This window comes from Lampris incognitus, chromosome 2 (genome assembly GCF_029633865.1).
Source record: "Lampris incognitus isolate fLamInc1 chromosome 2, fLamInc1.hap2, whole genome shotgun sequence".
Lineage (NCBI taxonomy): Eukaryota > Metazoa > Chordata > Actinopteri > Lampriformes > Lampridae > Lampris > Lampris incognitus.
In genome coordinates, this window is record NC_079212.1 from 94537933 (window position 1) to 94560629 (window position 22697).

General features: G+C 45.6%; 1 protein-coding gene across 4 annotated transcripts in view; it reads right to left on the reverse strand.

The window, feature by feature from the left end:
• Nucleotides 1-22434, reverse strand: part of LOC130106587 (SLIT-ROBO Rho GTPase-activating protein 3-like) — a 41840-nt gene extending 19406 nt beyond the window's left edge. For all 4 annotated transcript variants that reach the window (XR_008809745.1, XM_056272742.1, XM_056272744.1 and 1 more), the window contains exons 1-4: nucleotides 21995-22434; nucleotides 12351-12546; nucleotides 8131-8293; nucleotides 4414-4476 (exon numbers count right to left, since the gene is read on the reverse strand). Coding sequence is in view for 3 of the 4 variants with exons in the window: in XM_056272742.1 (XP_056128717.1) it covers nucleotides 4414-4476; nucleotides 8131-8293; nucleotides 12351-12546; nucleotides 21995-22061 (489 nt within the window). In the remaining variant the exon portion in view is untranslated. The remainder of the gene's footprint in view (nucleotides 1-4413; nucleotides 4477-8130; nucleotides 8294-12350; nucleotides 12547-21994) is intronic.
• Between the last annotated feature and the right edge of the window lie 263 nt (nucleotides 22435-22697).

Consider the following 22697-nt stretch of genomic DNA (forward strand, 5'->3'; position numbering starts at 1 on the left):
ATGAGACAGTGCCCGCAAGACATAGTCACCCCCTTGAACTTCCCATTTGTTCCGGTTACACCTCCAAATTTTAATGTATTCAAATATTTTTCTCTCTTCACAAAGAATAAATTCAACACACTTACAGGACTTTTCCTTTTAATTTGAGAACATTAGTTTTTCAAAACATGGCAGACCTTTCTTGCTCATGTCCCAAGGTTTTCACTCCCCAGAGTCAATAATCTGCATATAGACCTTTGGCAGCAAACACTGCTGTGAGTAATTGCTCACATGTCTGAATTGTGCCGTATTTTTCCCATGTTGTTTCAGGGGGCTTTTTGGTACTCCTAGCTCTGGCAATCTTTTGATAACCTTTTAACCTTCTCCACGTATTTGCCACCTAATACCTTCAACAAGAAGATCCACGGGAAGTTCTTCATGCCAGGAAGGCTGATCAGGGGCCTCATGTATCAGTCGTTACTATGGGCAAATTTGTGCGTACACACCCATGAGATTTTTTAGCCCTGAACTTTGTCTCAGAGACCAGTGTAGAACCTGGGTAACCCCTGAATTTAGACACCAGTTGGCTAACACTGATGTCTCTGCGGGCCTGGGTGATTGCTCGTTGCAAGAGGTAGACAATAGATGTTAGGGGGAAGGAATTACAAATAACCATCATCCTTTGCTGCTGGCTGTCAGACAAACGTGAGGGCTAAAAAATTGCTTGAGTGGGTACGCCGCACAAATTTGCCCATAGTAACGATTGATACATGAGGCCCCTGATGTTTCAGTTGTGAGACCTCACAAAGTCGGTGATACTTATTTTACAATGATGCAGTTGAACATGTGGAATTTAAAACGACATAGCTGGCAAACATGTTTAGTTTGATCTCTCAAGAATATGTAACTTGCCCCAAGCAGGGTTAATACAAAGCAGGTGAATACTAACCAAGAAAGTAAATTTAGGATTTTTATTTTCAATGTTATTCTAAAGGCATCAAAATATTTCATATATTTATGTATTATACTATATTATATTACACATTTTCTCAACAAGCCCACATGTGAAACTTTTGCTGAAAATCATAGCAAACGTGAGAAGCTTTGCTGGGTACACGATGTTGTATATATGTTTTTACCACAGCATGGTGGTGAAATAAAAAAAAAAGGCACAAAGAGCCCAGCAAGTTACAGCGAGCACGGCGATAAAATCTGCTTTGTCCTGGACCACGCTTCATCCCCTCCTTTTTCATTCCTCAAAAACCATGTAACTCATTGCAGCTGTTAAGACTTCGGCCAGCATTCACAAACTAAGTGCCCTTTTACTTTTCGCCGAGGATGACCGCTGCTGCATATTTCCTTTGTATTGAAGTAATTTACCGTGAACTTCACTTGAGATTCTTTTTTCCACGGAGTCTTCAAAGCAATCCGACGCAAATGCGAAACCGTCAACATTCAGTCGCCGCAAAAACCCCTGCATCTCCCTCACCCACTTCCAGTCTCTGGTTTCCTAGCAACCCTGATTGAAATAATTGATGTGCAAAGGAAAGTGAGATCAATCAGCAGCAGGAGATGAGGGGTTAGAAAGTGACGGTGGAGAACATTCTTCAGTGCCGGTGAAACGCGACACTATTTGATTTCTACTGGAGGCGACAACAGACCACGGAGAAACTGTCAGTTGAGTCCACTTCACAAAATGGACTCAACTCTAATTTCAGATTAATATATCAGTAGGCAATACGATATGAACAATAGTTAAAATACGACACTATACAACTTCAGCAATCTGTAAGCAGTATTTACTACTGTATTTTCCCTTACACGTTGCACGGCAGGTTTGCAAGAAATACTGTGCAGGGGCTGCAGCACAAGACATTTAATAATGCATGAACGAGAAACAGGAAGGAGAAAAAAATCAATAACGGGAAAGTGCTGTATGATATTACATGTTATTTCTTTCCCGCGGCAGTTAATTCCCTGTGAAATCAAGTTCCATTTCTATTTATTTTATCAGTTAAACGTGTTTTACATTATTCATCCCCAAAGATCCTCTGGGAAAAAAAAGACAGGCAGCAATAGCAGTAGTGTGTTTTGCTTGGTTACTATTTGAACGTTTGGATGGAAAAAGTGGTCAAAGTTCTGATTTAGACTGTCTGTTTTTTTTTTGTTTTTTTTTTTGTTAGATTTTTTCCCCCCCTTTTCTCCCCAATTGTACTTGGCCGAATACCCCACTCTTCTGAGCCATCCCGGTCACTGCTCCACCCCCTCTGCCGATCCGGGGAGGGCTGCAGACTACCACATGCCTCCTCCGATACAGGTGGAGTCACCAGCCACTTCTTTTCACCTGGCAGTGAGGAGTTTCAGCAGGGGGACGTAGCACATGGGAGGATCACGCTATTCCCCCCAAGTTCCCCCTCTCCCCTGAACAGGCGCCCCGACCGACCAGAGGAGGCGCTAGTGCGGCGACCAGGACACATACCCACATCCGGCTTCCCACCTGCAGGCACGGCCAATTGTGTCCGTAGGGACGCCCGACCAAGCCGGTGGTAACACGGAGATTCAAACCGGCGATCCCCGTGTTGGCAGGCAACGGAATAGACTGCCACACTCCCCGGATGCCTTAAGTCATTTTCAGCAGCAAAAAAAATCAAAACAAACTAAGCCTTTGTCTTAATTGTGGCATAAACAAACATACATCGTTAAATTTCTACGTGATGCTTTTTATGAAGGCACTAAAAGTCAAGTGATGTGGGTTTCCTCAATCACAATAATTTCATTCCCTGCTGGTTTCACTCGGAAGTCTACTTGTGGGAGTCTTTGAACTCCCAAATAGGTCAAAAAACAGCAGGCAGCAGATCACCAGCAGACTAAACGGGAGACTGGAGCCATTTCTGCCGAGATGAAAATGTGTGATCATGCCAATTTCTCAGCAACAAGTCGACGGTGGGCCAAAGTAAAACGGTCTAATCTAGACAATATGTTATCTCCCTTATCGTTTAAACCTGTTTAAGCTCCCATGCTACTCCGTGGTTATGGTAATAGGTGTGCTGCAACCATGGCAACTGTGTCCAAGTTGTACAGCAGTACAAATTCCCATAAACCACGGCAGCCTGAGGCATAGATAAACTATTACTCTGTTGTTGTTCTTGTAACTTACAGACACAGCGGTAGTTACACTGGTTTTAAGCGCTCCAGTTCTCAAAGATCCCTTCAAAATTAAACTGAGCCGCCGGTACGATTACATTAGCGACTTCCTGACGTCCCGCCCAAAAATATAAAACGTGGTCAAACCTCAGATCTGGCTTCTGAAGTTGTACTTTCTGTTGGTAAATGTGTTTTTACAAGCCCGTTAAGGCCATACAAATGAATTATTCTGGCACATCTCCCACGACAACTTCCCATCCTCTTCAAACTCGCAGCTACATGCAGCAATAGCTATTATATGTTTTGTTATATTTGTTATGATTTGAATAAACCATGCTGTACCAAAAAGGGCATCTGTTTGCATCTTAAATTCCCAGCTTTGTTTAACAATACTGATAAGCATGAGAAAGTGTACTTGAGATATTTTCTACCTTTGTACTTGCACAAAAAGATGTAACTGTTGCTAAGGGATACGCTAGACCGTTTTTAAACAAAACTGCTAAAAACTATCCCTGTAGAGCACCTTTTGCAATAATAAATTTGCTGACAAGTCTGAATGAAAACCCACCTTTCAATTCATTGCACCTAATTTTTCTGCAGAATGCATGCTTTAATTTTGACTTAGCAGCTTGACCCCGCTAAAGCAACAATGGCTGAAAGGACACACGTATGCTGTGTTCATAGCAGGAAGGCTAATGGGTGTATTAACGGTGTGCAAATGTACAGAGGATGCCGATCGAGAGCCGAATGCAGGAAACGACAGCATTCTCGCCGCTTAAGATGTTTAAGATGCAGATCACATGACTGCGCCACTCTTAAGTGATCGGCAGAGGGATAACTGTTACGTGTAACCCTTAACCACAAATGTTTCATCCCTTGTAACGCTGGGTAAATATGTCACAGGAGCAGACATTAGCGGTGAGCTATGAACCTCTGCAATAGACTGCTGAGTGTGCTTGGAGCTGTGCCAGGGGCAAGAACGCTTTCTCCTTTAACCGCCGGAGGAGTTCACAGATGCAGGAGAAAATGCAAATCCTCCTCTTAGGTGTCCTCGGGGGCAGGGAGAAATGACCCGTGAGAGGTCGCACTGCTGATAAGGCATATCTGCCGTGGACAGTGCCAAGCCAGCTCCTATACAGGTAACAAACCTCATGCCCGAGGACTACGTGGGGCTCGGTAGAGGGATTATCCAGCCAGTGTAACCGGTACGACAAGGTGAAATGCATAGCACACACTGATACAAAGGAGGAAAAACAGTTTGGACAGGTACGCAACATTTGTTTAACTCACTGTGTAGAGCTCATTGGTGACTTTCACCAACTCCTCGTGCATCTGCACCCCAATGTCTTTGCTCTGCAAAGGAGAAAATCATATAGCAATTTCAGAGACAACAGTTTAATGCATTTAGTAAAGAGATGCAGACACACGTTTAAAGCTATATGACCAGCAATTATTTTTATTAACGAGGTTGTGTTTCCACACGAGAGGACCTGGTATCCTTTCTACAAGCCTGTAAAAAAACATTTAGGTAAGGATGATGTCAGAATGCTGTATGAAATGCAGCCATTTCTCCCTGCACCAAAAACGATCGAATACAATGCTTTGAGTGTACAGGCGGACAAAAATAGCACCCTGCAATAGCCGCAGAACATTTTGCAAGCCGCTGTGCCACGGTTTCTCCTCCGTTACAGGGACTGAGAGCATATGATGGATTGGACATGTCCCATGACCGGGCTTATAGCACAAGAAGAGGAATGGAGGCAGTGGAGAGTGGCCTGGTAATCCTGTTGAGGGGATGTAGGGTGCAGCGGGCACAATCAATCCTATTCCTGCACCTCACAAGGGCCACTTATCAAAACAAACACCTCAAATTTTCCCCGTGTAAGCAGCATTTACATTAAAAGTTTTGAACTTTCCCTTTTTTCACCATCAGACGCCACATGTGTACATTTAAAAATGGCATATGAAAGTTGGCTCTGTGGGCATCTGCAAAACATAATTGTAATTCTTGGAAATGCGGCGACATCTTTGGCTGGGTTCTCGTCATAGAAGATGTTCTCTCAGCAGGCAGACATCCTACTATTTGTGCTGGTCACAAGTAGGGCTGTGACGATAACCACATGACCGCAATAGGTCATGTGATGCCTACCGCAGAGTTGAGCTCATTACCGCCATCGCCTCCATTTTTTTTTGTAAACAGTTGCAGTTAGACTTTAATAGCAGGGGCTTATAGCGAACACACTTTTCTTATGTGGTAACGCCCATACGGTTGACGCCGGCTGCTAGACATTATTCAATTCAACAATGGCGACAAATCTAGTTCCAAAGCCAAATATTACAACACCTATTTGGGCACAGTTTGGCTTTGAGCCAGATGACAAGGGGCAGCCAGCATATTTGGATGTGGCAATATGTTGCATTTGTCAAAAAAAAAATCCCGGGGGGGGGGGGGGGCGTATTGACAGTAAACCGCCAAAACTGCAGGGATAAGTTGCTTTTTCACTGGTAAGAAAAAATCCATACCGTCACAGCCCATCCTTATCAAGGCTCCCATCGTGACACCTCCAAGGTTGTGGTTCTACATGTTTCTAGGTCTACATGTTCCATGACCCTACTATTTGTGCTGGTCACAAGGCATCCCCTCCTTATCAAGGCTCCCACGGGACACCTCCAAGGTTGTGGTTCTACATGTTCCATGACCCTACTATTTGTGTTGGTCACAAGGCACCCATCCTTATCAAGGATCCCATCGTGACACCTCCAAGGTTGTGGTTCTACGTGTTCCTAGGTCTACATGTTCCATGACCCTACTATTTGTGCTGGTCACAAGGCATCCCATCCTTATCAAGGCTCCCATCGGGACACCACCAAGGTTTCTAGAGGGCATAACTCGTCATCAATCAGCTGCTGTCAATCCGTACTGATCTAAGTGCCTCTAAAGACGGATAGTCCCTAAAGCATGGGGACTCTGAGCAGGGCAGGATGAGGGTGGTAAGTTACACCCTGATCCTCTTGTATTAATTTCTGCATGAGTCAAAATAACGTAAAAACTGTGTTAAAAGAAATAGGGTAGCGTGACACACAGTCATACACAGGGGCACAGAGAAGAAAAGTAAGAAGGTGTGGAGAGGAGTGGAGTAAGGAGGGTGAATCAAAGGTAGAAAACTGAGCATGAGATGAAAAGTAAGAAGGTGTGGAGAGGAGTGGAGTAAGGAGGGTGAATCAAAGGTAGAAAACTGAGCATGAGATGAACGATGATGATGTGAACAAAGATTGGGAGAGAAGATAAAACAAGACTAGGTTAGAACCTAGTATATGGCTGGACCGCAACTACATTGCAAAGCGTCTGTTTTGACATCGGTTCCACGTACAGCTGGTGACGTAATGGGAAACTGGTTTGCGCTGATTCATTTTGAAAGAGCAACGGCGAATGAGGAAATCCCCAACCCGGCTGTCTGACCAATGGTGAAACTCCATCACTCACTCGGTCTTTAACTCACCGAAAACCGCACGTTACAGGGCTGGCCCTGCTGTTGCAGTCCAGCCAAAAAAAGACGAGCAAGGTAAAAGCAACCTATCACCAGCAGGGGGCAAGAATCTATAGGAGGCCCTACTGATACTGGGTTGGGCGGGTTTACTCATCTCAACCCCTACACTAGTACAGTGCAACAAAATGACATTTGGGATTTTTTTATGACTGTGCGGATAGCTTATAGTAACCTGCGTACAAAAGCCACAAAGAGCCACAAAGAAGTAGAGTACTGACTTAGCATCATTGGGAGTATATCTTAGATTAGATTGTATTTTTAGCCACACGACCAAGGCCGGTGGAATCGGTTTTCGGTACATGTTAAACTCTGCAGCACAATACAACAGCAGACACTCCCATTTATTATCACGAACAATAGTTACGCAATAACAGAAACAAACATGTTACGCACAATTAGTGGAATGATAGTATGCATGCCAGTGGTGTGTGAGGAAGGGGACCATAGGGAGGAGTTCAGAGTCCTGATAGTTAGGGGGGAAAAAAATTGTTTGTGAAACGTTTAGTCTTAGTGGACAGTGACCTGTAGCGCCTTCCTGAGGGAAGGAGCTGGAAGAGGCGATGAGCAGGATGTGAGGGATCAGAGATGATCTTTGCTGGCTTTACAGTCCGGTGAGTATGTAGCGATTCAGCTGAGGAGAGAGGGTTGGCTATGGTTTTGGGTACCTTGTTGACAATCCGCTACAGTTTTTTCCGTGTTTGAGCATCCATGCCGCCGTACCGTACTGTAATAGACGATGTTATGAGCCGTCCCGGTCACTGCTCCACCCCTTCTGCCGATCCGGGGAGGGCGGCAGACTACCACATGCCTCCTCCAATACATGTGGAGTCACCAGCCACTTCTTTTCACCTTACAGTGAGGAGTTTCACCATGGGGACGTAGCCCGTGGGAAGATCACGCTATTCTCCCCAGTTCCCCCTCCCCCCACCCCGAACAGGCGCCCTGACCGACCAGAGGAGGCACTAGTGCAACAACCAGGACACATACCCACATCCGACTACCCAACTGCAGACACAGCCAGTTGTGTCTGTAGGGACACCCGACCAAGCTGGCGGTAACACGGGGATTCGAACTGGTGATCCCCGTGTTGGTAGGCAACGGAATAGACCGCTATGCTACCCAGACGCCCAGATCCGGTGTTTTGTGATGCTGCCTAGGAAAGTAAAGTCATTGTTGAGCTTTTGCAATGACGTGTTCAGTGTTAACTTTCCACTTCAGGTTATTGCTGGTGTCTGTTCAATGGAATTTAAAGGCGTCGGGGGCGGTGACGGGGGTCTCTGTTCATTTGCGTGGGTGTTCTGACTATCAATATAGGAAACACCACAATGACGCAAAGTGTTAAAGCATACTCTGTGGCCCACCGCATTGCTTGAGACGCAATACAGCTGGGGTTTCGGGTCTCGTGTTGTTAACCACCAATTCATATAAATGCCGGTGACCATTTAATTGCTATTCTGACCTTTTTGAAGAGCCTGATGACGTCTTCGCCCACATGCGCCAAGCGGACAATGACGTTGTTGTTGTAGATGTCGCTGAGGGCGGCGTGGTCTCTGCTCTCACGCCTGGTCTGATTCAGGACCAGATACCAGCAGTTCACGGTGGACAGGAGATTTTGGTCTTTTCTGCAAAGATAAATGCCGGAGAATTTTTTAATGTTAAAAGTGGTGAAAAAATACTGAAAACTGGTCAAGAAGGTTTTGGAACAACAATGAAGTAAAGGTGATTTCGAGCACTGTTGTGTACTTGCAAACTTAGTTTATGGTAAATTCTGCAAGGTGAACACCCACAGTTCATTGGGGTATTTCCATGAATTATGAGCTGTGAGTAACATGTTCAGATTTCACTGCTAGAAGGTTTTCAAATGTCACACTTTTATGGTTTTTTTAAAAAAAAAAATATTTTTCCCCTTTTTGCTCCCCCCGGTTGTACCCATTCAAATACCCCACTCTTCCGAGCCATTCCGGTCGCTGCTCCACCCCTCTGCCGATCCGGGGAGGGCTCCAGACCACCACATGCCTCCTCTGATACATGTGGAGTTGCCAGCCGCTTCTTTTCACCTGACAGTGAGGAGTTTCGCCAGGGGGATGTAGCACGTGGGAGGATCACGCTATTCCCCCCAGTTCCCCCTCCCCCCCGAACAGGCGTCCTGACCGACCAGAGGAGGCGCTACTGCAGCGACCAGGACACATACCCACATCCGGCTTCCCACCCACAGATGCGGCCAATTGTGTCTGTACGGACACCAGTAACACGGGGATTTGAACTGCCGATCCCCATGTTGGTAGGCAATGGAATAGACCGCCACGCCACCCGGACACCCCACGCTTCCATGATTGCTGGTTGTTAGAAAATTGGATGTTGAATTTACCATTGTTTTAACTGAAGACTCCTCTAGACCAACATTTGTAAGTCTATGCTTCTGCAGCGCTCTCAGCCCACAAGGAGTCAGCAGCAGACCAGAGGTTAATCACCCATCTGAACAGCTGAGACCCTTCCATCACAAAGACGGGGTCAGCCCGAGGAGCCGACACTAGGGATTCAAGCCCCGCCACAACATCTGATACTCTTCTCGGGCTAGCATCTCATCCCTCCAGCTCAGACTGAAGTAAAATAAAAGGATATTTTAGCCCTCGGGTTTGTCTTATAGACAGCAGCAAAGCCTGATGGTTATTTGTTACTCCCTCCCCCTGACATGTCTAACTAGCAGTCAGCCAGCCTTACAAAGACATTGCTGTTAGCCAGCTGGCATCTGCGTCCAGGGGTTAGCCAGGCTCAACGTCTTCTGTATTAGACAAATTCCATGAGTGCTCCATCAGTGAGAACAAATCAGGAACAACTGATAAACGAGGCCCCTGGTTCTTGTATCTGAGATCACAAAGCAACTGTGGTGAGGAACCGGTGAAAAGAGTTGGGGGCCAAGCTTGAATGCATTTTGTCAAATCAAGACAGCCCCCTTCTCTCTCACACACACACACCACACGTCTCCTTGTTGAGTTGGAAGAGGAAGCACAAAGTGCTGATTAACAGCTGTCAGACAGATAGCCATCTCTATCCAGTTTACATCCATTCAGTTTTCGTCAGCGGCGTTCTGACTTTCGGCGGTACAATGGCTACCCCAGCGTGTTATAAATCTGCTGACACACGTCTCATTCTAAGAAAATATTTGTGCAATAGAGTCAAGGATAAGGTCGAAGAAATTCTTCATAAATGTCACCCCCCCCCCCCATAATTTTCATTAAAAAACAAAAAAACTGGCATCTCCATGTCACGCACGCTCGAGTCTGTCTTGGTTTGGTTTGGTTTGTGGCTTCCTGCTTCCCTTTAAAATGAACGAAGGGAAAGTTATCATAAAAGATAATAACAGGAATCAAATTCCAGGTTCTGTCTCCCTACGGCGAGCTGAACAAGTGAACATGACGCTCAAGGCTATCAAGAGCGCCGAGCATCATGATCTCTTTATTTCACTCTCTCTCTCCTTCATCCGGGAGTGCTTTGATAGGAGAAAAAAAAACCACAAGCTGAACAAGCTATCCCGGTAGACTCCCCCTCTTTTAGAACAGGTGTTTGATCGTGGACCCTGGATGCCGGGAACCAGAAACCCTCAGGTGTACTCGCATGAATCAAGATCAGAGCCTTCAGTAGAGTTTCAGATTCTGGTCATTTGCAGGGGTTAAACATAAAAGCTCTTAAGGAAGGAGCGTTAAGCTTATCAAATACTCAGAATACACAGTGGGTACTCGCCAATAGAAAAGAAATGGGTGGCGGTGGCGGGGGGGGGGGGTTACATTACATTGCATACATTAAGGAGAAAATGTGGTTTGCAGCTTGACTATCAACAGGAAGTGCAACAGGAAGTGTGATGATAGGGTCTCCAGATAGGGTCTCCGGCTCACAGAGCAGAACACACTAGTCACATGCACCAGATGGACAATAACAACACTGTTAGTGTGAACAAAGTACTGCAAGTGCTTTTAAGTTGTTTTTTAGATACTTTGATTCTAGGGCGAAGTAACCAGTTTGGCTCTATATCATATGTTGTGTATCAATATCTTGGATTTTATTTTTATTTTTACTATAGAACACAAAATATGAACATGGGGTGTTTTTCCATTTGAGATAAAAGAAGAAGAAAAAGTACAAAAAACATACTTGCATCAACAAATTTAAACAAAAGAAGGACGTTTTGGGGAAATATACAATTTCCACTTCTCCCAAATGTCCTCAAATTGAGTTTCCTGAAGCCTCGTGGAGAAGGTGATTCTCTCCATCACAAAAATGTCATTAATCATATCACACCAGTCCCCTATAGATGGGGGGGTCTGGCTTCAACCATGTCTTTGTAATTGCTTTTCTGAGCAGCTACACTCAATATTCCAAGTAAGTTATATCTTGCATTTTCTAAGTCCCCAAACCTTTGCTATTATTAGGTGTGACACTAAAACGGCAAACTTGAGAGGATGAGGAAAAAAGGCAGAATAACAATAGGATGGACCGGGTGAGACCCTTTGGAGTGACCGTGAAAGAAACGTAGATGAATTAGAGAGAAGCAGCCCGGCGTCGTCTGCGAATATGCATCAAGCCTGAGCGTTAACTACATCGAAAATTCAAAATGAGTGAGGAGAAACTGGGACAGCTGCGTGTGGAGAGAAATCAAGTGCTCTGAAAAGTCTAAACGGGGTTTCCCTGCCGGGAGGGGATGCTTAGATTTACCGGTGTCCTGGCGGCGGTGGCGGCGGCGGCGGCAGCTTTCCTTGGTCAGTGCTCTGTGTCAAATTGTTTATAGGGAGCGGTGAAAACCTCTCCGAGTGAGCCACGTCTTGTCATGTGCGATTGATAGTGTGGTCAAATGGAAAGAGGGGAAATGATGACAGTGTAAACTCCTTTGCTCGTATTAACAGACAGCCGAGCAACTGTGATATTTCCTTGCTGCAGCCGCTCAGTTATTTATTTTTCTTCTTTATCCCGGCAATTTGTGGCGGCATATTAATATTTTCTTGTTTTGTGTGTGAGCATGGAAATTAATCAGATGAAAAACGCATCTAAGACCATGATATAAAAGTCACAATAAGCTGCAGGCCAGGCAATGCAATGCATCCAAGCAGCAATTAAGCAATATGCTGCAGGGCATGCTCACTCTGCAGCCGCTTGCAGATGTGTTAAGCAGTTTCACTCCAGAGTGGTATATAAGCAAGTACAGACTGAGAAAAGTAGGCCCGTTGTTTCGTCAAGCATTAAAAGCCTTAATTTATCGTCTGTGTCCGTTGAGGAAATGTGAATACTTGGGTAACAGTCTCGCATGAAGTTGTGTGCGAGTGGAAATGAAATGACAACCACATATAAAGAAAGGAGGGGGGCTGGATTAAGAGTCTGACCTAGTTGGGAGAGACACAGCAGCCCGAGGCCACAAGCTTTCTTGGCCCTGTCCTGGTTTCAGTTCAGGTCATTTCATTTCATTCACTTTCATTAAAACCACACAACACACACACTTGCACACACACAAACCCCCACACACAGACACTCCTTTTTATTTTCACTTTTTTTTTTCTCTGTCTTCCTCTTCTTCCTCTCTCTTTGCATTGTGCCAGTGACCAGCATGAAATATGTAACGGTTGTTTACCAGTCAGCCGCACTCGGTGTGGACTTTGCAGCGGTTTGCTGACAGACAGCGGCGACACTCACTTGAAGTGCTGGTGCTCTCGAGAGGTGCGAATCTTGGCGGAGTAGCGCTCGGCCAGCTTGTCCAGGCCTCGAGAGTACTCCAGCTGGAGCTCGGCTTTTCTGCGGAAGAAGTCCTGCAGGTCCTGCAGCAGCTGCAGCCGCGACTCGGACTGCTGCTCCAGACAACGAAACTGCTCCACAAGCTGGTTACGGATCTCTGCCAATCAAAAAAAAAAAAAAAAAGCCACCTTCATTTAAGGATGAGACAGAATTAGGGCTGGGCAATAATCCAATTTTATGGTTTATCATCTTCCCATGATGTTGTATCTGGATGAAATTGAGTTATTGTCATATCATATATATCATCATACACAGTTTTGTCTAAATTAATTATAGGGGATCTGTTACCTCAGATTTCTCACATCATGATGTATTATTCTAAAAAAACTTTTGGTTTGATATTACACTTTGCATAACCTAACCTGAACCTGAACCTGAACCTGATTGAGGTTCATCACCCAATGTGATGAACCTCAATTAGATTCTTAAATTATGGTATTTTTGCACATGTGAGCAGATTGTGATAGTATATTGTGATAGTATATGATAATAATGATATATAGACACTGAGTAAAATCTCTTATGATTATCAGGATATTAATATTTTCCATATCACCCAGCAGTGGAGAGAGTCTTGCTTTGGAGGAGGTGAAGGCACTGGCCTCAGACTGCATGCTAAACCACTGACAAAGGTTAATAACAAAGCCACCGTTCTACAGCCATGGAGCGATCATTAGCTTATAGCACAATAAACAAAGAAATACAGTAGACGTGAGACTCCAGTGCAGTCTTCGCACTAATGGGAGAACAAAGTCATCATAATTGGACAGAACTGAATGTCAATGTGGATTTGTCATTTACAGTGGACTCCTCTGTATGTGTGTGTGTGTGTGTGCGTGTGTGTGATAGCAGGCTATGTGTCTGAATCCTGGAGTAGCGCACATGTGCATGTGAGATGCATGTCTGCTGATTGCAGCAGACAGGATGGAAAATTTAAAATAGGTCAGCTTCTCAAAAAGCATTGTGCTGAGAGGGCCTTCAGAGAAGTTTGCCTTGAAAAAAAATAGCAGGCATTCTTTGGATTACAAGATTGCTGTGGTTTCTGCTTATGAGGTTTGGGGGGGAAAAAATCACTGCTCCTATTCATAGTCTGAGAACGGAAAAAATGCAGATTCGGTCTGAATTTTGACATTATGGTCAATATGGTATTTGTAAATAGGCTGATGAAAATAAATCATAAAATGGACGAGCCTAGCATGCAAAGAGGCAAGAACTAAGGGGATATTCTCTTTTAGCAAAACAGTTCCAGTTTTTATGGCTGGAAGGACCACTACGTGAGTTTTAATAGCTGATGGCCAAATGCAGTCTAGCAGTTTGTGTCGTACACCCAGTAATAGCAATAACTTCAAGATGGGGTTGCACCGCTATAGTATGTGTTACCATCACTTAGCCTAGGTTGGCCTGCAGACAATTAAAGATACCTAGGGCAGTCAATATCCATCGCCAATGAATGGTGAAATATACTGTGGTGAGGATATAGTCAACAGTATGTGCACCAAATCTGCAAATAATCCAGTAATTGGCCAGGTAGCCGCTGAGCTGAGTAATGGGGGTGATCATCTGCAGCGCTTTGAACAACAGTCGATGATGGAGGAGATTCACCATGCTGTACTAAGCTGTATTGGCAGGCTGAGCTAACAACTGTCTGTTACTGAACCTCAGTTACAGTGTGCATGCTCTGTGCAGGAAGTCAAACACACACAGAGTCATATGAACACACAAACAGGCATGTACGCACATATACATGAGACGAGGACTCAAACACTTCAGTGGAAGGAGCAGATAGAGGCTCTCGTTTCACGAAGCAATGAGCAGTTGAGCAGTATTGAGACACTTCCTAGAGGAGTTCAGCTATGCGTGTGCCTCCTGTTGGCTGAAAGAAAGTATGATGTTTCAATGGAAATGATGCCCTGGTAGAAGAAAAACCCTTTTATTCACTTCTGAATGGCGTTTCTGTATCAATGAATAGAGGGTTGCAAAAGTGCCTCATCATCCATGCATGTGGGTGCATGAAAGTGTGTAATGTGGGGGGGCAGACAGCGAGAGACAGAGAGAGCAAGAGAGAGAGAGGGAGAGACAGAGAGAGACAGAGACAGACAGCTAGAGAGCCAGAGACAGAGAGAGCTAGAGAGAGAGAGCAAGAGAACCAGAGAGAGAGCGAGAGAGCTACAGAGAGAGAGAGAGAGAGAGAGAGAGAGAGAGCAGAAAGAAAGAAAATTAAAGAAAGGGAAAGCGAGAGAGAGGGAGAATAAATGCTTATCCATTTGTTATTTGGAAATGTACCCCTCATGGTGTCCATAGCGGGGCAGTTGCCGTGGCTACATGCCTCTGGAGGCATTTCCACAGGACCAGGCCACTTCCATGTTCTGACAGCCCAGCAGCCCATCTGCTTAGCATAATGACCGAGGACAAGGGCAACTTTCTCCGTTTCTCAATGCACAATTTAATAGGGCCGTGCCGATGAAAGAGGCAACAATCAAGCCCAAAATGGAAGTAAATTACTTTGCGATGTGCCACTGTGCAAAAATAGACCACTGGGCAATATGATTTCATGTCTTATGTAACTGTCTTAATCTTTCATCAAAAGATAAATCTTTTAGGAGGCAGCGTCAATGGAACACAAAGGCAAAAGAATCTTTCCTCTAAGGAAGAAATATCATCAATGAGATATCACATAGACTCATGATATTTGCATTAACTCCGTTATGAACAAGTTATTTTTAGAACTTTAATGGATACTACGAGATGCTGCAGTATTGCAATGCATTCGATGAATGATTCAAACCCTTGCAGAATGATGCATAGTTATGAGGAAGTTGGCGAGTGGTTCAAATGCAGAACACAGCATGGACAAGGCCTCAAAACCTGCAGCAATTGTCACTGTTTGGTGAATATACAAACGGTTCTTTATGAATGAAATAAACCGATGAAAAAAAGATAACGCTATGACGGCAAATTGAATTCTCTGCCTCGTGCTGCCTCTTTACCGACATTATTCTAATTATACACACCCCCATGGCATTTGGAAATTCCTCCAGTGAGGTTTTATCCATTACCAATGTTTGTTTTTCTCCAGACCGAAAATGGTTTGAAATCCCAGTACGCTCTGGTGACTGTAACAGCCATTTCCAACAAGAATTAATTACTTCCAGAGACTTGAGGGTAAAACTGAACCGGAGGAACTTATGGAAAAGAGCTCGCTTTCAGTTGTCTATCTGGCCGTGATGCAGCAGTGGGATGCTGTTGCGTAACTCTGAAACTCTCCCCGTACTATAAGCACAGATACCAGAATCAAATTGCCAAATAGCAAACGGAGAATGTAAAATTCAGATACAGGCAGTTTCATAGCCGCAAGTTCATTGGGATCACAGTCTATTCAAGTTCCATACTCAAGAGCACATTTAAAACATACAGGATGAGGGGGCGTCCGGGTAGCGTAGCGGTCTATTCTGTTGCCTACCAACAAGGGGATCGCCGGTTCGAATCCCCGTATTACCGCCGGCTTGGTCGGGCATCCCTACAGACACAATTGGCCATGTCTGCGGGTGGGAAGCCGGATGTGGGTATTTGTCCTGGTTGCTGCACTAGCTCCTCCTCTAGTCAGTCGGCGTGCCTGTTCAGAGGGGAGGGTAGGGGGAACTGGGGGGAGAAGCGTGATCCTCCCACGCACTACATCCCCCTGGTGAAGCTCTTCACTGTCAGGTGAAAAGAAGCGGCTGGTGACTTCACATATATCGGAGGAGGCATGTGGTAGTCTGCAGCCCTCCCCGGATCGGCAGAGGGGGTGGAGCAGCAACCAGGACGGCTCGGAAGAGTGAGGTAACTGGCCAGGTACAATTGGGGAGAAAAAGGGGGACAAATCCAAAAAAAAAGGAAAGAAAAAAAATCATACAGGATGGCTTATTAAAGCTGTCCACCTGCCTTATTATGAACCCATAAAATTTCTCACCCTCCCCCCCTTTAGCTCGACTGAGATGAACGATGACCTTCCTGAAGTTCACACAACATCTGTGGGAGCAAGAATGCCTGGCTCGAGCTCAGATAACGCATGTTACTTAGCAAGAAACTTTATCGGTCACCTTTGTCTTGCAATTTCGATGATGTTCTTTAATTATTGCAGCAGCACCAAATACAACAAAGCAGAGAATCGGAGTAAGTGCAGTAGCCTACATTAGCTAGCCTGCCGCAGTTATTGCCATGGCCAGTGGCCGTCTCTGGGGCTGTGTCTGTGGTTAGCCAAGCATGGCTTGTCACATGTGGTCTAACCCAGGCTGACATGCTGACATAATTTGGCACAAATGAAGGCTGTGCCCTATGAGGACTTGTCTTTTGGGTGCAGTATTGGCCATAATTTGCCTTTGCAAACTACATGCTTGAATTCACAATATTTGCGCTATGTCTCTCAGGACAAAAAAAAAAATATTTTTTTTAACAAGGAGAAGCAAGCAATCCTATCTGTTCAGCTGCAGGGCAAGAAATTTGCAGATGTCCGCGTCATATTTAGTTCTGAACCCAAATACACCCGGTTTTCTCTTGATATGTAGCATGCCAGCGTGAACATATGCACATTTAAATGGGGCGGTTGCTAACATACCCCATTGAGACGAGGGCAACAGAGATAATGGTTCCCTGTTGTCATGTAATGCTGACATTTCAAGACTATCCGCCACAGCATTCTTTCATCATGATTAATGCACGTAGAGGGGCGTGTCCGGACGATCCTCGGGGGAGTGCATATTCCGTAGTAAACATGGTGGGGCTTCAGAAAAAATAGTCTATAAGCATCTAAGGAGAAAAAAAACACATAGCTCAGAAACAAAACAGTCTGTAGAAGCCTCTTAGATACTTCTTTTAATGCAGCGTGGGAGTGGGGTCAGTAATGTACTTCGTGACAGAAGGCCAGTCAACAACAGACCAGTCTTGAGCAACGCAAATAACAGCACTGCAATTTCCCCAAAATAAAGGCATTTTCCCAACAAGCCCTTCTTCTTTTTTCCCTTCCAAATTCTTAAAGATTAAACATGCTAAAGGCTGCTAAAATGGCATTCTTCTGTTAAAAAATGTGCTAATCATTAAAAAAGACTAAAAGGGATGATTAACTCAGCATCCGTTGCAACTGAAGCTACAGCATGAATGAATTCATGATATTACAGAAATTCGTCATGGTCAGAAGATCAATATGGCATTGCTTCAACAACTCTAATGCCAGTAAAGACAAGGTAGCCTACAGCTATAAGGACCCATGATTCAGGGCGTCCCTTATTAGTTGTGTTTATGTTTCCAGTTGAGTGGGAATGGGTGTAATACTTAGAGCTAGAGGCCCGCAGCCCTCGCAGTCCGGCTGAGCAATTAACTGGCTTTCTTTAACGAACATGGACACATGGTCATATAAAGCACTACCTTTACTTTTAGACCAAGCAAGTAAGGACTTGGTGAAGTTGCACAGAGCAGACTTAGACAGCATATCTGCAAGAGGCCTGTTTAAAAGCATTTCCTGTATTTTCATATTGTTTTCTGTGCATAAGTCATGCTTTGAGCTCTCTCAACCCAATACATGGACCCTATCTCTTCTCAGAGCCTACACACCATGAGCACTCCTCCCCTTTCCAAAGATAAACATACTTCAGCTTTTGCCAACAGAGTCTGGCAGCAGACTGCGGACACCTCCAACTGCTCCCCGCTGCCTCCCAGAGGTTAGGTTAGATTAGGTTAGGTTAGGTTAGAGGTTAGCTTAGCTTATCTTAGAGGTTACGTTAGGTTACGTTACATTAGCTTAGGTTAGGTTAGACGTTAGGTTAGGTTAGATTAGAGGTTAGGTTAAGGGTTATGTTAGGTTAGGTTAGAGGTTAGGTTAAGGGTTATGTTAGGTTAGGTTAGAGGTTAGGTTAGAGGTTTAAAGGGTTGGGGTTAGGGTTAGGGATAGTAACAACAGAGTAAAAATTATCACCACCTACTGTACTGGTGGTGAGTATGAAGGTTTGGGAGGCGGTGGGAGGTGTTGGAGGATATGGGGAGGAGTTGGAGGTGTCCTCAGTCTCCTGCCAGACCCACCTTGCTTTTGCTGAAGCACACAGCACATCAATGTCATTACCAGTTCCACCAGCCAATAAGAATGAAGGAGGGCGGGACCAGAGAGGGTACAAACTGCGAGATGTACTTTGTCAAAGCAGAGCGAAAATGAAAACAAATGAACGAAACGAATAATTAACAATGCTGATAACAGAAACAGGATTTTTCTGTGGCTTTTCCCCCCTTTTTCTCCCAGTTGTACCCGTCCAATTACCCCACTCTTCCGAGCCATCCCGGTTGCTGTTCCACCCCCTCTGCCCATCCGGGGAGGGCTGCAGACTACCACATGCCTCCTCTGATACATGTGGAGTCGCCAGCCGCTTCTTTTCACCTGACACTGAGGAGTTTCACCAGGGGGACGTAGCGCGTGGGAGGATCACGCTATTCCCCCCAGTTCCCCCTCCCCCCTGAACAGGCGCCCCAGCAGACCAGAGGAGGCGCTAGTGCAGCGACCAGAACACATACCCACATCCGGCTTCCCACCCGCAGACACGACCAATTGTGTCTGTGGGGACGCCTGACCAAGCTGGAGGTAACATGGGGATTCGAACCAGTGAGCCCCGTGTTGGTAGGCAACAGAATAGACCGCTACGCTACACGGACGCCCAGAAACAGGATTTTATATGTGGTTTCACAATATGAATGAAGAGAAAGCAGGAAGAATATTTCTTTTGTCATTGAAATTTGTTTTATCGAGCAGTGACAACCACCATGCATCTCGCCCCAGCACTCAGCACCTGCTTCCACAGAGCACCAATCTAAAAGGTGATCCACAGTGCACACTCCATCTCTGTGGAAGACGTGGACACATGGCCTCCTTCTGTATGTGTAAGCATAAGGCTTTTAAGGACAAATTTCAGTTAAGAGTTGTGCAGGGCTCATGGTAGGATAAAATAGGATAGAGAAGGGATAGCATGTAACTAAGGTCACAAGTCAGACTCACAAGTGCCGGCACACAGCAGGAACCCAAACCCACCTGGGTCATCTGGACGCAACCCATTACACATTCATAACGGTTTTCGAGACCGCTTTGTCATTGTGAGCCGACTTGCTGCCGATACGAGGCATCCTGAATAATAACGCCTCGAGCTGTATTGAGCTTGGCCTTGACTGCGCTGTTGTGTAGAGAGCAACTCAGCATTATTGGACACCAGTGCCATGGTAAGCCCTTACAGCACCTGACTGATCTAAGACCAGCTTGCAAATGAGCTTAAAATGTCGGCTTAAAACGCTTTCCCTGAAACTGAGACGGGAGTCTTGACTGCGATGGCTCACTCACAGCCAAAATACTGGCTTAAACCCAAACAACGAGAAAGGGGGGGGGGCATATGAAGGAAAGGACAGAGACGTAGAAGTGAACTGAGGCTCCAACAGACAACAGTAAGCCACACCTTTTGTCTCCAGAAAGCTCATAACTTTCATTCCACACATTACAGCAAGACAACATCTGTCAAGTTGCAGACTGCGGGACAGACGTGATGATGCCTACAACGTGACTTCTAAAGCGTGGTTTCAATTTGATGAAACATTTTGACTCCTCTGCACGCGGGCCTCCACGAGTTCGTCAACAGCCGTCCACCAAACTTAATTAACAGTGAAATTGGGTTAGTTATTTCCAGACCTGGCTGATGTTTGTTAGGTAATGGAAAAAAACAAATATGTTCCTACGGTGAGGAATTCCTTTTTTCCCATGGAAAGGGCACATTTTCGTGTTCAGAGAGACAGGGATAGATAATGTTCATGTGTGTAAACACTTGCTCAAATATGTCATGAATCCACAGTCTCAAAAATCAGCGAGGCGGTCTGAAACCCTTGATTCGAGTGTTTTCAGCTTGAGTGCGAGTGATAAATTCAAGATATAACTGTCCAGGTCTACAGGATACAGCCAAACTTCTCCGTAATGGTTTTCCCCTCATTGGGGTTTGATTGACTCACAAAGTAGGGATAGTCTTCCTATGTAGAAGTCCTAACCAACCTCAGAACCACCGTGGGCTTCCTGTTGAAGGTACATTTGAGTATAGATCTTTAAGGTGCACTGCAGTTTAGCACCAGGTCCACTCACTCTGAAACCAGACCTTGCACATAATATAATAACTTAAGACCACGCCGTACACATTTTAACTGTTAGGGGTATGCCAAAATAGAAGAAAGATGAACGCATTGTCACTGAAAGCAGGTGAGGCACCTAACCCATGGCTACATCTAGCAATGTCAGTTCTGATACAGACTTGTTCCCGGCTCTCTCTCTTCTCTATGGATGGTTTAGTGAGTCATATTTAGCAGCAGACGGTAACATCCTTTCAGGGTTCATAATTCATACCGACAGCATACATCATTTATGTACTTTCTGAAGTCTTTGCTGTGTGACCTTTCCAGTTATTCCCACCTCCGCCGACGATTACGCACGCTAATCTGCAGAGTCCGGGAATAGGGGGTTGATTTTCACTTGATTTCATTCATATTTCTTTCTTTGAATATCACATCTGTTACTGCACTCTGAACAGCCCTTGTACCCCCCCCCACTCCAGATAGCCATGAGCCTGTATGCAGGTCGTCTCGCAATAGATTAATCTTGCATAGGCAAGGCAGACCACCTGAATGAAGTGCATGACCCTATACTGGCCAAGTCTGCTGCTGAGATTAACCATCCATCCATCCATCAGCCGAACCGCTTATCCTGCTCTCAAGGTCGCGGGGATGCTGGCGAATTATCCCCGCAGTCATTGGGCGGCAGGCAGGGAGACACCCTGGACAGGCCACCCAGGCCATCACACAAGGCCAACACACACAAACACACACACACTCATACCTAGGGACAATTTAGTACGGCCGGTTCACCTGACCTACATGTCTTTGGACTGTGGGAGGAAACCGGAGCCCCCGGAGGAAACCCACGCAGACACGGGGAGAACATGCAAACTCCACACAGAGGACAACCCGGGACGACCCCCAAGGTTGGACTACCCCGGGGCTCAAACCCAGGACCTTCTTGCTGTGAGGCGACTGCGCCACCATGATATGTAATATCCCCTCAGACCTGTGAAACAGGCAACAGTCGTACAGACACACCAACAATAACATCGTGACATCCCTGCTTTTGAAATGAGCACATGCAGGCCCAGGCGAGCCCTCTCCAGCCTGCCTGAGTGTGAAGCCAATTAAAGTTATTACATCTTAGTTATAACACAACAATCAAACACCTTCCCCCAAAACACCAGCTAAGAGATTTTTTTTTTAAATGGCATGCAATAACTGCGAAGCAATCAACAGCCTGTAAATGCTGAAAATCCAAGTTGTAAAGGAGACATCTGCCCCTTCTTAAAACCGGTCCCTCTGCAAATGCACTGCCTGTCATTTCCAGCACTTGGTTAAGTTGCGGAATAATCGGATAGTGTGCAGACAGTGTGCGGATAGTGTGCAGGTAGTGTGCAGATAGTGTGCAGGTAGTGTGCAGAGCATCGTAATCACAGCGTTACCTTTCACTTGGGTCTCATACTCGGCTATGATCTCTTTGTCCTTCTTGCTTTTCGTATGAGATGACATTTTGGGGAGAACGGATTGCGAAATCCAAAGGGAATAAATACCAACAGCCAGGCCTGTCTGTCTGTCTGCCCGCCTGTCTGTCCCGCCTGTTGTCCGTGTCGGATCGATCCGACGTTAAATGGCGTGAAAAGCGCGCGTGACAAAACTTCGGGGGATTAAAAACGGCGAACCCGCCCGGGGAGGCGCCGCGCTTTGGCGCACCGTGACGTCCGACTTCAGGGTCCGCAGAGGAAGAAGACCGCCCGTCCTCATCTGCACCAATCGGCGCTAATTAAACAAAGAAGTCACGTACGCGGATATCTGGACGCGGTGTCGACGGGACGGGCCGAGGAGCCTCAGCATGGCCGCGTTGACGCCGCGCTATTCTCTCAGCAGTCTGACCGTTCTACCTTCTTTCTTCTTCTTCTTCTTCTTCTTCTCCACCCCTCCCTCTTTCCCCCTCCCTCCTCCTCCTCCCCCCTCCATCTGCAAGTTCAATGCTGCAGGAGAGGGCTGAATGGATGCTTAAGTCAATCTAGACTCCTCCTCCGGCCCCCTCCCTCCCTCTCCACCTCTCTATTAGCCATAGTCTATTGATATGCTAACTATATTGGCAATAATAGAGGATCTTTTTTTTATTATCATTATTATTCCAAC